The sequence below is a fragment of the Coturnix japonica genome, chromosome 13, assembly GCF_054131305.1.
Source record: "Coturnix japonica strain WE chromosome 13, WE-NBRP24, whole genome shotgun sequence".
NCBI lineage: Eukaryota > Metazoa > Chordata > Aves > Galliformes > Phasianidae > Coturnix > Coturnix japonica.
Window position 1 is genome coordinate 15613934 of NC_140675.1, and position 14356 is coordinate 15628289.

At 43.2% G+C, this 14356-nt stretch overlaps 1 protein-coding gene across 2 annotated transcripts in view; it reads left to right on the plus strand.

The window, feature by feature from the left end:
* Nucleotides 1-9594, plus strand: part of XYLT1 (xylosyltransferase 1) — a 138654-nt gene extending 129060 nt beyond the window's left edge. Inside the window, exon 11 of one of the 2 annotated variants that reach the window (XM_015876852.3) lies at nt 1949-9594. In XM_015876852.3, coding sequence (XP_015732338.1) covers nt 1949-2271 — 323 coding nt within the window. In that variant the 3' untranslated portion in view covers nt 2272-9594. The remainder of the gene's footprint in view (nt 1-1948) is intronic. The other variant, XM_015876853.3, reaches the window with a different exon arrangement.
* Nucleotides 9595-14356: the final 4762 nt, after the last annotated feature.

Genomic DNA, 14356 nt, shown 5'->3' on the forward strand with positions numbered 1-14356 from the left:
GTTATTTTAAAAACAAAGGGTTCCCTTTGGTTCCTTGATACACTTTGAGTGCTGTTTCTGGCGGCACGTTTGTGCAGCACAGCTGGTTCTGGAGCAGAGTGCAGCTCTTGCTTAGTGGTGCAGAACCACACAGCAGTGTGCAGGTGGGAGAAGTACAGTGTGTCCAGCACAGCAACAAGGGTCACAGACTCAGAGAAAAGATTGTCTCCTGCTGCACTGTCAGTACCTCATCCTTTGACTTTTGTGGCTTTCATTCCTTCCATGAAGTCCTGAAGCCTGAGACTGGTCAAGTTCTGTTTCATCCTGTTGTTTGTCTGGAAAAACATCTCTCTTGTTCCATGCAGCAAACACATGCAAAGCAGCCTCTAATTCAGCAAGCTCTCTGAGCTGCCTAGTTCAGTCAGCTGATCCTGCTAGTAATGCCAAATCTTATTTGTTTGGGGATTTTTACTTATAATGCTCCTATTTAATTAATATGTTGACAAACAATCTTCCATATTTAATTGCTTCCAAAGGAGAAAATTTAATCATGTGTTCTCATTCTGTTTCTTAAACTGCAGTGCTCTGGCAGAGCACGCTTTTGACATATGTGCATGGAACAAACTCCTTTTGACTAGATGCTATTCTGGATATCTACCATTTGAAGGAGTAGACAGATGAATGCAGGCATAGTTAAACCATGTACAATGGGGATCCGCCAAACTAATTTAATTGAGGATTTGAAGTAATGGACTTGCACTGCATTGGACATTAAAGACTTTGCAAATGTAACAGCAAAGCTCCAATTAAGTGTCCCTTTTTCCTCTAAATCAATGTAGTGATTTATTGCCAATGCCTGAGATGCTGTCCTCTGTGTGGAAGAAAGGGCTCAGTGTGAGCAGTAAGGATATGTGGAAGGAATTGTAGACGTGAATATGTAATTCCTGGCCTCTAAATGATATCTGAACCCGGTGGCTTTCCTAGCCTGGAGCGCCCTGAATGGGCCCTTTTTATGTTTTAGATTGTGTATGTTGGCAGAGCTGAACATATCCTCTGTGCTGCTGGGAACAAGGATGGTAGAGAAGTCAACTGAGAACAGAAAGGAGGAGTTGAGAATTTACTCCCTAGAGGCACTGAATGAATTTTTTGGAGGGTCACTTTCTGGGCATATGAGTAGCACCTCAGCTACCTCCAAAACTTAGCAAGCTTTAGACCAGGCTGAAGTTCTCTGAGGGTGTTATTGCACTCTTGACAGTGATTTTTACTAATGATGTACTGCATTTGGCTGAGGTAGAGGAATTACTCGAAGAAAAGCAACCATAATGCAAGGGAAAGTGTCGTTAGGAAATGGGTTTGATCCATTATTCAGTGCAAGTGCTTGAAATACAATTGTCATTGGAGAGCACTTTCCCAGTGAGACTGGAGTGCTTCCAGGAATGACGCTGGGGCCCTATCTCCAGCCCTATCTGGTTTGTCCAAAGTCATGATGCTGTCCTTCCAGTGCCAGCAGTGTCACCACATGGCTTCTGGAGGCAGATACTGCTTACAAGTGTTTTGACTTCCCTAGCAGGGGAAGGGGAATCTGTTTAGAGGAAAACCAGGCTGAGATGTATTTCTGCAAGACAAGTCATTGATAACACTTGAAGGTCTGACCACATTTTGTAACATTCTCACCTCAAGTCTCCTTGAGCCGTTCCCTCATGTCAAAGCATGGTCTGTGTGGATGTTGGCGGGGTAACTTCAGCTGAGCAGGGCGTATCTACAGGCCTCCTCTCTGGGGAGATAGACAACATCAGCTTTTCCTGAATGCAAAATAAGTTCCTTACAAGAAGGAACTGCACATTGCTCAGGCTCCAGCTATGGGCAGTAGCTGTGAGTCTGGGCCTGCCCTTTAGTTGTGCTGAACCCTTTAAACCCCAACGGTTTTCTTCAACACACTAATTCTGGGGTTTGTTTTTGCCTTTTCCAGAGGAAGCCATGAAATATCACAGCGGGCCTCCAAAGAACGCATACATGGAGCAGAGCTTCCAGGGCTTGAACCCTGTCTTAAACATCCCCGTCAGCGCCGCCCGCCTGGACCAGGCCAAGAGGAACGCGGCGCTGGTGGGCGCTCGGCTGGACGCCTGGGTGGACTCACTGGTTGGCAGCGTCTGGTCGGCCGTGGACATCTGCAGCACCGGCCCCACCGCCTGCCCCGTCATGCAGGCCTGCACCCAGACTGCCTGGAGCTCCCTGAGCCCCGACCCCAAGTCCGAGCTGGGCCCCGTCAAACCCGACGGTCGCTTGAGGTAGCAGCCGGTACGCCCTCCTTCGGCATAGGGTTTTAAAAGGGAATTGAACCTTGCTCGTACGTGAATCTCATGCCAGGTTTCACCTAAGGGAACATTATACTTTTTGTTACATATTGCAATGTAATTATTTCTTAAAAAAATAATCTGACAAGGCCTTTGGCACTGCTCTCTCCATCAGCTCCATCGGAGAAGCTTGGTTTGGCCCAGCCATGTTGGCCTCAAAGCAACAGCAGCATTGAGCCATGGAGAGGGCAGTGAGGGAACAGCTGCTAAAAGTGGTGTTTTTTAAAAGTAAATTTGTCTGTACCTCTGCTGTTTCATAGGCTTTAATTATGTTGCTACCATAAATAAATCACAGCAAAATTCCCTTCTATTTATGCTTCCTGGGGAGGTTGGTTACTGCAGGCTGTATCCCATATGGCTGCATTACCTTGCAGAACGTGAAATAATTATGGTACACCCTCATTATTATTTTTTTCTATGTAACATAAAGTAATTCTGGACACAGCTAATGTCTGCTGTCATCCTAGTTAGGGAATGTGAGCCGAAGCAAGGGACTTCAGGTTACATTCAGAGATTTTCAGACCAATTTCATTGTAAACTCTACATGGAACTGGTGTTTTGCATTATCAGCTTCTCATTTCTCATGTAGTCAGGTTCAGGGTCTGGCTACTTTAAGTATTATTTTGAAAGACCAGAAGCGGTTTGGATTTCAGACCTTTGCAATGTGCAGGGTCTTTCTATGCTCACCAGCACTCAGTATTTTGCAGACTTCCTGCACAGAAGTGTGTGTGTATCGCTGGGCGTAGATTGGGCTGTGACTACTCATGATTGCTGTTTTTTCTCAGGCAGTGGAGTTGCTCAGTACCAGTAAAGTGGTGGCATTTGGCCTTTGCAGTTTAGAGTTGGCGATTATTTTTATCGGCAAGAGCGAGATTGGGACCTAAATCTGCAGCACCACATTTCTTCCCTAACTTAAGTAGTGACAAATAATTAAGTCTTAACACTAATTAATCTCCTCCTTTGGTCTCAGATCTACTAGCTCTGCATGAAGAAGGGTATTTAACATTTGTCAGGGCACCTGGAAGGCTGAGCTGGATATCAGGGCCCCTGACCAAAGCTGGACATGAAGGAGAGCAACACCCTGCTTCTCAGTGCTCTTGCTTTATTCTCTCAGCAAACTCTACCCTCCCCTGTCCGTAGAGTTTCTAGCAGGCTGCTTCCTGTTTTGAAATAGGCATCTGTTGCATCATTTTTAACTGCATTTTCTACAGCAGGAAAAGATTTCACTTTCTTACATTCAAAAGGAACTTTTTGTAATGTAAGTTTTATGTAGATTCATCTCCAACTGATGCATCTTGCATTTACATAAAACATGCACTTTGTTGTTGTTGCTGTGGTGATCTCTTGACCCAAGAAAGCTATTAAATGCTATTGAGTTAATTAGGAACAAAATCTTGTTGATTCAAACAGCGAGGTTATTTGTTTACCCTTCTGAGTGTATGTCTAGCTCTCATTCCTGCTGATGAGAGTTAAGCTTCCACATCAGGAGCAGAACAGACCCTTAAATCATTCTGTAATCGCATCTCACAGAAAGGTTGAATTCCCTTTTAAACAATGCTTGCAAGATGTCTGTGACACTGAGATCCAGCAGCTCATTCTGTCTCTCTCCGTAGCATTGGTTTAAAGCTACTTGCAGTTTGCTTTGGACTTGAAATTGCGGTGTCAGCTGTGCTGGCATGAAGGCGGAGCATTGAAATGTTTATCTGGCATGAAAATGGATGCATAGAAGGAACAATTTAGGTATTTATTATTTATGTTTTAGTCAATGACTAATTAGTAGGTGCTGCTTTTGCAGCTTGAAGATTATGTTATCTTACTAACTGAAGCTGCCTTTATTAAGAAAAGGCCTTCCTCCCCTCAAATCTCCCTTTCTTTTTTCTTCCTCATTCTGACAGTCATGAGAGCTTTAGGTTTAGGAAAGCTTGTAGCAATGAGAGCTGGTTGAAATATTTCACTCAAAATAATGTTCCCGCTTTTCAACTGGCTCTAGAGGCAAATGTGTTTAAAACCAGGGTTGCCAACAGGTTTATATAATAGAAATGCGGTATTATTACTTACTCAGTATGTTTTTGGTTGGGTTTTGTTTTCAATCAAACATTCCATCGTGAAGTTCTGATTTTCTGGGGGCCTTCAGTCCTCCCTGAGAAATCCATCCAGGGCTTCAGTCACATTGAAGTGATGGCAACTGCACAGTCAGAGCCCTGTGGATAAATGGAGAACTTCACAGTTAGGGCACACCGTTAACAATCCCACCAGTGATTGTTCTCAGCTGGGGTCCTCACAGGCTCCTCAGTCTGTCTTGCACATTGGCATGTGTGTAAGGGTGCGCCCACACACACGTGTAGATAACTTGATTTTTAAATTTGATACTTTTTTATTCTTAAACAGGAGTGTTTTTAATTACTTTGTTAGGAAATTCTCATTGTTGTTAACTAGATGAAGCGGAAGGTGACAACAACTCAGTCTTCTGTGGCTAGAAGAAAATCTGCCAGTCTTATCATTCTAAACATAAGGCACAGATTAGTTTGCTTTAGTTCAAAAAGGGAGAAGAACTAAGTGGTTGCTGAAGTATCTACTTACATTCTATACTAGGTTTTTTTTTTAATATTAGTTTGTTTTCTGAAAGACAGAAAGCTCAAAGAAGTTGAGTAGCAAGCTGGCACTCCCAGTGCTGCTGTTACAGCATCAGCTTAAAACAAGAGGTCCTGCAGTCCTTCCTCAGGCAAAGCTTTCATGGGGTGCTGATCCTGAGTAAGGGCTCCAGAGTCAAGTCCACATAAATAGCAGGGGTGACAGTACGCTATCAGTAAATACTGTATGTGTTTGAAATCCTTAAAGGCTGAGCTGCTGTGTTTGGAACATCGTCTGGGGTGAGCGTTGAGCTTTGGACCTACACAACAGCATCTGCTGTAGATGCCAGTACGTAGGCACAGACAGAGGTTCTGCAGAGATAAAGTATGAGTTGGAAAGTGTTATAATGGTGCAGTAAACCCCATAGACACAAGACTCCTCCCATCAGGAATCAGAGCTTGCTCCAACCAGTGGCTGTGGTGGCTCTGATTTGTGGCTTTTCTGGTCCTGCAGTGGCAGGCAGGCACTTGGAGCCTGGGGTGAATATCATACATTGTTAAAAGAGAATAACTTCACAGATCTTACATTTGGTGAAAAGGAGAATTCAGAGCAGGAACCCACAATTCATCTACAACGTGCAAGTTATGCATCCCCATCTGAATGTGCTGGTGTCATTGTTCAATCCTGCTGGCCATTCCTTGCTGAATGGGACTCCAGCTGAAAGCCAGCTTTGATCAGAATCCCCTTCTGTGGCAAAGGGCTGGGTTTCCATACATGTGCATTTGCCCTCTGTGTGTAATGCTTTGCTCATTTAAATTCTGTGCCCGCTCTGCACAGTAGCCACAGAACACTTCTGTGATCAATCTGAATTACACAGAAAGGAAACGTGGCCAAACGCAGAACATCTACATACACGATTTAATGAATTACATCCAAAGTCAGTCCTAGTGATATGCAAACCTGTTTATATGGTAATGTTAAACCTTGAGGCAAATAGAAACAGCTCAAATGACAGCTTATTCTTAGAGGTGTCCAATTCTTTCTTTGCTAACGTTTGAACATTAAGTGATTGTATTTATATTTCCATATTCTGATACTCAGAGACTTTTTAGAGCTGAAATTATGCCTTCATTTTTTGTGCTCTCAGCAAGCAGGGAATTTTAACCACCCATCCATGATGGCGAGTATTATAGAAGGAAGTCCATCTGTATGTCTGTTGTTCAGTCTTCATTCCCACTCAGCCTAGAGATGGAGGAATATACATTTGCGAGCTACAGATGACCTGAGTATTGAGTCAGAGCTGAAATATTCCAGACCTGACAGAAGGGAGAGGCAAAAGACAAAGAAGGTGCTGAAACATTGCAAAGGTTTGACACAGTTGTGCAGCAACAACACTCTGAAGAAACCGAGCACCTTCTTTTCTTTTCAAGCCTGAGAAATGCTGATACCATGAGATCTTAGTTTTGACTTCCCAGATAAAACACAATCCAGATTTTAATTGTGGTCAGACAACGAGGACCAACTTTTGTTGATTTCCGTAGTTCCCTTCTTTCATCACAGCTGTCAGATTGCTGCCAGCTTGCTGCTGGCTATCACACCCTCCTCATTTTCCCAGTTCCCAGGGCTTCAGGAGTTGGCCAGATGGAACCTTGGCCAACTCCATTGCTTTCGGTTGGGCAGGAAGTTTTGTATTCTTGTGAGCCAAATCCCTTAGGCTTCATCAAAACCGCTAGTTGTAAATCAGAAAAGTGTGCTTTTCAGAGCGGCCTTCAGTCAGTCACTACTAATATATGTGGAGGAATCTGAAAAAATAACAGCAAGTACCTTTTCCTGATTCTTGGGGCACGGGTATTTAAGATATGTAACGGTGGGTTTGGTTATTTCATCAGCAGGGACTGACCTGGTAGAAAGCAGTTAGGCACTGTCTCCCACTGTCCTTAGCTTCAGTCTGGCAGTGAGAAGATAATGATCTCCATGTGCTTTTATTTGATCTATTCAAGGCCTCCAAGATAGTTTTAAGGATTCTTAGGACATTGCATTAAACCCATATTCAATGGCAATTGAAAGCACTGGCTGATGTCCATGAGCAGAGTAGCAGCCAGCTGGCGCTGGAGGGGGTAAGACGTGGTCCTTTGGGGCCCAACAGCAGTTCCTGGGACAGGAGGCCCAGCCACACAGGGTGGCCACTGCTGCAAGCACAGAGAAGCAAAAACAGTGTGTAAGAGGGCAGCCAGGATGCTGTAGACAACATGGTACATCATAGAGCCTTAGCAAGTGTGGGAAGGACTGTATTGGGAAACACCTTTCTTCCTGTATACTATTCAAGAGCTCCCTTTAAAGGTGCTGCATGGAAGAGGCTGACTTTTGAAGGCCTTCAGCATCACCACCACTGTGAGGAAAGGAGGAATCAGGCTGAGAGCACTGAAAATTGAGGCAACAAGATCTTACAGCCCACATCACCCAGGACCACAGCAGCATTAGGATTCCTGCAGTCAAGCAATTAACCCTCACAATGTGAGGCTGCAGGTACTGTGTTGATTTTGCTCCTTTGTTCTTCCAGTAGCTCACAGATCACTCTGCTCTTCGCTTCTGCCTTGGTTACCTTCTTTTGCTCATGGTGCTATCACAGCTGCTACCTCACTGTGTCTGCAAATACGTTTACCTGATAACAACAAAAAAAGGTACCAGAAATCTCCTTGAACTGAATGTACAATCTATGCAAATTCTCTTTCTACTTTGTTAAAACCTAGAAGTATTACTTGTAACCTTGCCAAATAAACAGCAAGATACTGTACAGGTGCCTCTGATAACAGAGTGACAATTCTAGGCGCGGTTCATTGCGCTGCATTTGTATATTATAATGACTTTGCTTGTCTTTGGTTCTGTTGTAATTAACACCCTCAACCGAGAAGATAGTAATCTCTTGCTAGGGGAGCACCTTCAGTTTGCTGGGAATATTCTGCAGGATGACTGTGGCATTTATTTTCCTACTTATATCCAAAAGAAAGCACAGATCTGTTGGCCAGAATTAGGGCGGTGGTTCAGATTTTCCATGGGTAAAACCTGTTGGCTTTGAATTGCTCAGTGTCTGTTCCCATTGTGGTGTTCAGTGTGTGTTGCCCCTCAAAGAAAGCCTTACTTTTTCATCCTTTCTAAATGTGGCCTTAAACTGTGTTAGAAAGTTAGGTGTTGTCTGTGTCTTGCTCACTTCTGTTCGTTGTGGAAGGAATAAAAGGCACCTTGAGGTTTCTATTACAGCTCAGTTGTGTTGCTGTCAGCTTACACTTCACAAATACAATAGAAATTGCTTACAAATGCAGTCTTTAAGGGAAGAAAATGACCTTCCCTTCGGGCAAAGGAAGGCTCAGACGTTCATATAAACCTTAGGAAATTATGAGCTCTGTCTTTTGCAACTTACTGTAGATAAGGAAGGTTGATTTAATTACCTACAAAGTGCAGACGTAATAGCTTTTTATTTATCTCCAGACTGTAACAAGACAGACTCTGCTCTCAGATGCATGAGACAAATACTGAAGCAATGTCACTCATTTTGGTGGAACACAGTAGGATTCGTGTCAGATTTGTACTCATAACTGGGAGAAGATACATCCTCCTAATGGTACAGTCTTAAAATCTGAAGAACCTCACCACTAGGGGCCAGATTTTGAGTAATGGTTGGGAATCTAAGAGTGGGCATAGAAGACAGAGGAGTCTGGCTGTACGATCAAAGTTTCAAATGCACTTCCAAAAAATCTGGCCTCTGGAGCTTTATCCAAAGGTTGTCCAAGTCTGCAGAAGACAAGAACTTCTGCTAAGGCTTGGGTACATTGGGCTTCATTGCTCCTTTTCTCCAAGGAGAACTGTCATGTTTCAGCAGCACCAATATTCCCGGCAGGCTGCAGTGCTTTTAGGGATCCCGTATCCTACCCTGTTTCAGTATTCTGATGCGTTTACAACCCAAAGGCAACTGAGAAGGGTTTACATAGCAAGCAAGAATTGTGAAACAAAAAGAACTGATTTGAGTTAAAGAAGTTATTTTTCTGACTTTGTTATTTTGGTTTTGTTTGGGGTTGATTGGATTTTTGTATTGTCTAACATAGTCCATAATAAGTTATTCCTACTCTGTCATTTTCAAAGACTGGTGGTAATATAGTTTTAAGAAATAACTATTTTGTTACAGATCATAATATGCATAAAGCTGTACAGAAATATTTTGTAAGCTATTGAATAGGGAGAAAAAAAACAAAACATGTATATACAGCAAAGTTTAAAAAATAAAAATAAAAAATTGGAGATTCAAATGGAACACACTGAAAGATGTAGATATTTTGCTATTTATTTAAAGGAGTATTTTATGAGATATTGAAATGTCTTAAAATTGACCAGTAATCAAAGTTCAAAGTCAGAATGCTTTTCTTGTAGTAGAATGTGATTTTCAGCAATTATTGCACTATCCGTTTTTGCACCCCCTTGTCTTTCATTTAGCAGAAAACAACGTGCCTTAGCTGTATTCTTTGTCAATGGGAGTTTGGTTTTTTGGTCCAATGAAGCAAATTTTTTTGCAGGAAATGAAATGGATGTATTAAATACTGTATTATACCAAAAACACTGCAGTTGTATATAAATGCTTTCTGTCATACTGTGTTTTCAGATGCAGAATTTTAAAATTAAAAAAAAAAAAAAAAAAAAAGGCTGTGCATGTTGTGTTGTTTTAAGCTCACGGAGGGAAGTCTTTATGTAAATAAACTTCATTATTTGCTATTAGGGAGAAAAACGGAATAAAGCACTACTGATCTGTGATCCCAATGGTGATGTCAATCTGCTGCCCAGTAAGTCATTCCTTAGACTCCATCTCCCAGCCTTAGTAATTATAGAAGAGACTTTCACAGGTGCCTTCTGGAAATCAGTTTCTATTGGTCAAGATGACGGCCTGCACTTGTCACAGGGCCAATGTCAGCATCAGTAAGAGCATTGGGAGGCAAGAGATGGACACCCCAGTGCTCCCAATACCATCCATAAGGTCCAGAGACACATCCAAGCTTTTTGAGACCATCACAGATGTCTGTTGTTGGGCCTTTCCCAAAGATGCTAAGACAGGGTAGGCAGAGAGGGTAGAAAGAGACTGAATAAGGAAGCCTTGTAACTTTCCCTTCTAAAGACAGCTACTGATAAGGTGTATTGGAGCTGTTTCTTCCATGCATCCCCAAAACATTCATCATTGATAAAGAGGAAGGTCACAGACAGGAAGCAATAGGAGTTAATGTTAAGGCCTCCCGGTTACAAGAACAGCAAAGTAATGCGTCCTTTGTCTCTGCTAAGAAGATGAGCTCAGAAAGACACGCTTCTTCTCTTCCATAGTTCCCTCATATGGGTTAAAGACACAAATTAGCTATTGCTTAATGACCACCTGTTATAAGCACTTAACGGGCTCCAGACTAAGCACAGATTTCTTAAGGCTGCTTCTATAGGTTATGCTGAGGAAAACACTTAAGTTCTCCTACAAGCAGGGTGTATCTTCAGCACGCTCCTCATGATGCATTGCAAGTTTCTCTCCTAGTGCTGCTTTTTATGTGGGATGTCTGAGAAAACAAACAAACAAACAAACAAAAAAACCTCCTTGACGACCTTCCGAAAGTCTCTGACACCATCAGGAGCCTGCATGACTTTTTCATGCACCCCCAAGCAGTGCTGCAGGTTCTGTTGGCAGCCGGAGCTGCTTTTTGATCTTCTGTTTTCTTTTCACCTGCTGTTCTGGAATTCCACTTTTTTGGCACTGAGATGCATTGAGGTCTGTTTAAACAGAGGAGGGAACACAGTGCTAATATTTTAGTCCTGGCACAAAGGAAAGATTTTCTGTAGAGGGGAACAAAATAACAGAACAGTCTGCTCTCAGTACTGGAGCCTGGTTTAATTTCTATATGGCAAAAGCATGCTGCTTTTTTTTTCCCCCTAGCTGAAAAGCTCAACCTTTGTTTTAATTGTCTCCAAATGGGTCATTGGCCTTAACTGTACAAAAAATAATAGAAATCAAGCTACCAGGTGCTTGTGCATTTTGCTTTCTTTGCAGACTTCATTGAGGAGCTGGACGTTCCTTGCTGTTGTGCACAAGCAGCCCGGTGCATCACGGAAAGGTTTGTGTGCAGCATCATGCTCACAGCCATGTGCTCGATGAACCACGTAGCTTTGTCTCATTGCGATCACAGCAACATCACTTATCTGCCATGCCTAATCTGTCTTGGTCATCATTAGCATTTATGTTGAGTAGAGCACACTTAATCCACGATATCAACTCAAATTGTACTGCAGATAAGATGCCAGTAAGAAAGCACAAGAAGCCAAGCACAACAGCTATGAGGTATTTCATTGCCTTGACAATAGGGACTTCTTTGCAGTGCCTGAATATTTGACTTTTCTTCATTCATTAGTAAAGAATCTGTAGCCTGATTTCTAAAAAGAGTCCATAAAAGAAGAAAAGGTGGGAGATTCACAAGGTTCTACTATATTTTAACAGACAGGTAATGTTTTATTCTCTCATGAAGGATGACCTTGACTGTCGTGGTGCCACATCAGCACTTCGGCACGGTTTGTGCCTCCCCCTGGCAGCCCTGGCTCATTTCGGGCAGCCCTCAACCTACATGGTTTCATGCCAGGTTCTTAATGCCGCACTCAAGGAGTCTCTCAGTCCTGCATTTGTTCATACATTAATATGATCCCAAAGCGTGCTGCTGTGGTCCCTGCTGGGTCTTTTGTCAGTCTGCCCAAACAGAAATGAAAAGCTGCTTGAAATGCAGCAAGAATACGACACAGCCCTGCACTATAAATAAATAAAAATAAAAGAAAAATATATTCCTCCAAGCTGAGAAGAGAACGGTGGTTTGGACACCGAGAACATCAAAGGTGTTAAACAGCTGTTAGTGCCAAACCTAGTGACACAAGATGTGTTGATAGGCTGTGGTCAGTCCCCACACGTCTGGGTATTGTCAAGACTTCCATCTTTGCATCCCAGCCCTACAAAGCAGGGTAGAACGTGAGGGGCTGCTCACATTGCTGCTGCCATAAGCAGCCGGCAGCACGGCCATGGAGCAGCCACAGCCCCGGGCACTTCAGTGCCACACATTGCAGAGCCTTCAGGCAGGAGAAGTATTTCACTCACGTATTAATGAGCTATAATAATTTAGTTCTCTTAGTCTGCTTCTCTAATTGTTCTGGTGTTTTTTTTCATAAATAGTCTGTGCAGAAAAGATCTCACTAGAAACATAAAGTAGATTTTAATGCCATCTCATTTATGAACGTCTATCGCTGGGTACATATGGCCAGGAAATGAAAGTCTTCTTAAAACAGATCAATAGCAAAGATCAAATGTTTCACTTTCTAATAAAGTCTGCCTATATGTGCCTTTAATTCCTTGCTTAATTTCAATTTAAAAGGACTTTTTTTGTGTGTGCACTGAAATCAAGCCCCTGCCTGCCTCACCATCCCTTGGTTTCCCATCGCTGCTCACTGCTGGTTTGCTTTCATTAGGCTCCAGCCCCGGCCCTTCAGAAGAAGAAATAACTTTTGCCTCCAGATAAAATAAAAAGGGGACATGAGCTCAGCAGCAGCAGCAGTAACAGCAGGCCTTGGCCAGGGGTGGGGCAGGCAGCAGCCCCCAGAGGGACCCACTGGGCAGCACTCCCATCTCCGCACGGTCACCTCCCATCCCTCTCCTGGGTTGCCAGCACTTGGCTATGTACTGAGCTCCAGCACAGTCCCTTCATCTTATGTGGGTAAGTGCTGAATTAGTTTGCTCATTCATTTAACTAATTAACATAAATTACACTGGTTTCAATATGAGAACTCATTAAATAGTAGCACAGATGCTATACTTTTTAATTTAGCATGCCTCTGCGTGTATGTTAATCAGTACAAAGTGAACTTGATGCCATGTATCCAGCGAATGAAATGACGCTGATTTATGCCAGCTGCCTCCTGATCCAAACTCAAAAACTTTTTTCTCCCTGCCTTCATCCAGCCTTGAAGATGTTACAGAACAAACCAAGGAGTACCAACAGGAGCCCAGCATGGCAGCAGAGCCACTGGTTTATTTTCAGTCTTGCCCTCTGGCCAGCTGAGCTACATGCTACATATCAGCCACTTCACTGGACAGGAAGCATTGTAAAGAATGCACAAATCATGTAGAAGAGGCACCATGTCCACACCTTTTCCTGTCCTGAGCACTTAAAAATAAGGGGGGCAAGTGGAAACAGCTCAGGTGCGTGCCAGGAGCACAGCGTGGGGGACTTCTGTTGTCTTTCTTTCCCTCTACTAATTCCTAAGTGTGCAGCCTGTAAGTGCTGCGATGGCCTGGGGGCCCTGCGCAGGTACACACAAACCTCAGCTGAACGATGCTGAACAGCACAACATTCTCTTTGTAACACTTTTGGCCGTGCTGGGACACAGACTCCCTTACCTCATCCCTGCAGAGGCGTTCAGTGATGTGGGATAGCAGGAGAACATCAGATAACCCGCTTTTATTTGGATTTCACCAAAGCCAGGGCTGGAAGCTGGAAGAATCCTAGATTTTAACACATGTGTGTTAGAGAAACAGCAGTCAATACCCTGATGGGGAAGCTTCCTTTTTCAGACAGGTTTTAATAGGAGTTTGTGAGTTTTGCTTACTGTATATGGCTTCTTAATCACCCTGATAAAGCAAAGATGAGTGACAGTGCTGTCATGGCCAAACACAGCAGGGAGCTGTGCACAAGGATGCAATGGCCTTACATCAGTTTGCTGTGCTGAAGTCCTCGTGCTGCTGTATTTAACTTTTTTTACTCCAGAAATATGGAATTAGCAGACATCATCATTTCCATTTGCTGCCGTCCATGTGTCCTGTGCTGGAGTGAGGCAGGCTTCATGCCCAGTATAAGGGGATATTGATCAGACTGGGGATGGAGGGAATCTTGTTTTCTATCTGGGAATGAACTCTACTGAGCAAAGTCAGATTCTTCCCTTACATTGCATAATATCACTGCCTGAAGGAAGACCAAACTCCAGTAAGAATGAAGCATAACATCAAATCTCACTGTTTCTTCAGAGGTAACAAAATGCTCTTAACTATAATAGCCCTTTTCATTATCTGAGCTTTCATCTAATATTAATGACCCACCCTAGAGAATTACAAGCATGGCTGAATTGCCAGCACCTGGCTCATAGCATCTGTGTCTGTGCAGAGCCTCACTGGTGTCACTTGCTGGCATTATTTCATGTTATCTTATACAGAGACAACACTTTAAGGCTCATCACTGAGCACTTAGCACTGAAATGTGTGTCCAACCAGTTACACAGTGCCTCATATTTTGTCATCAGCAGCTCTAAGTTCAGTCTGAATTTTAAGATATGGATTAGAGGATAAAAGCAAAAGGCTTTGCAGACCCAAGCCAAGTGTGGGTTCAGAGCTTCCAGCTGCCATTGTA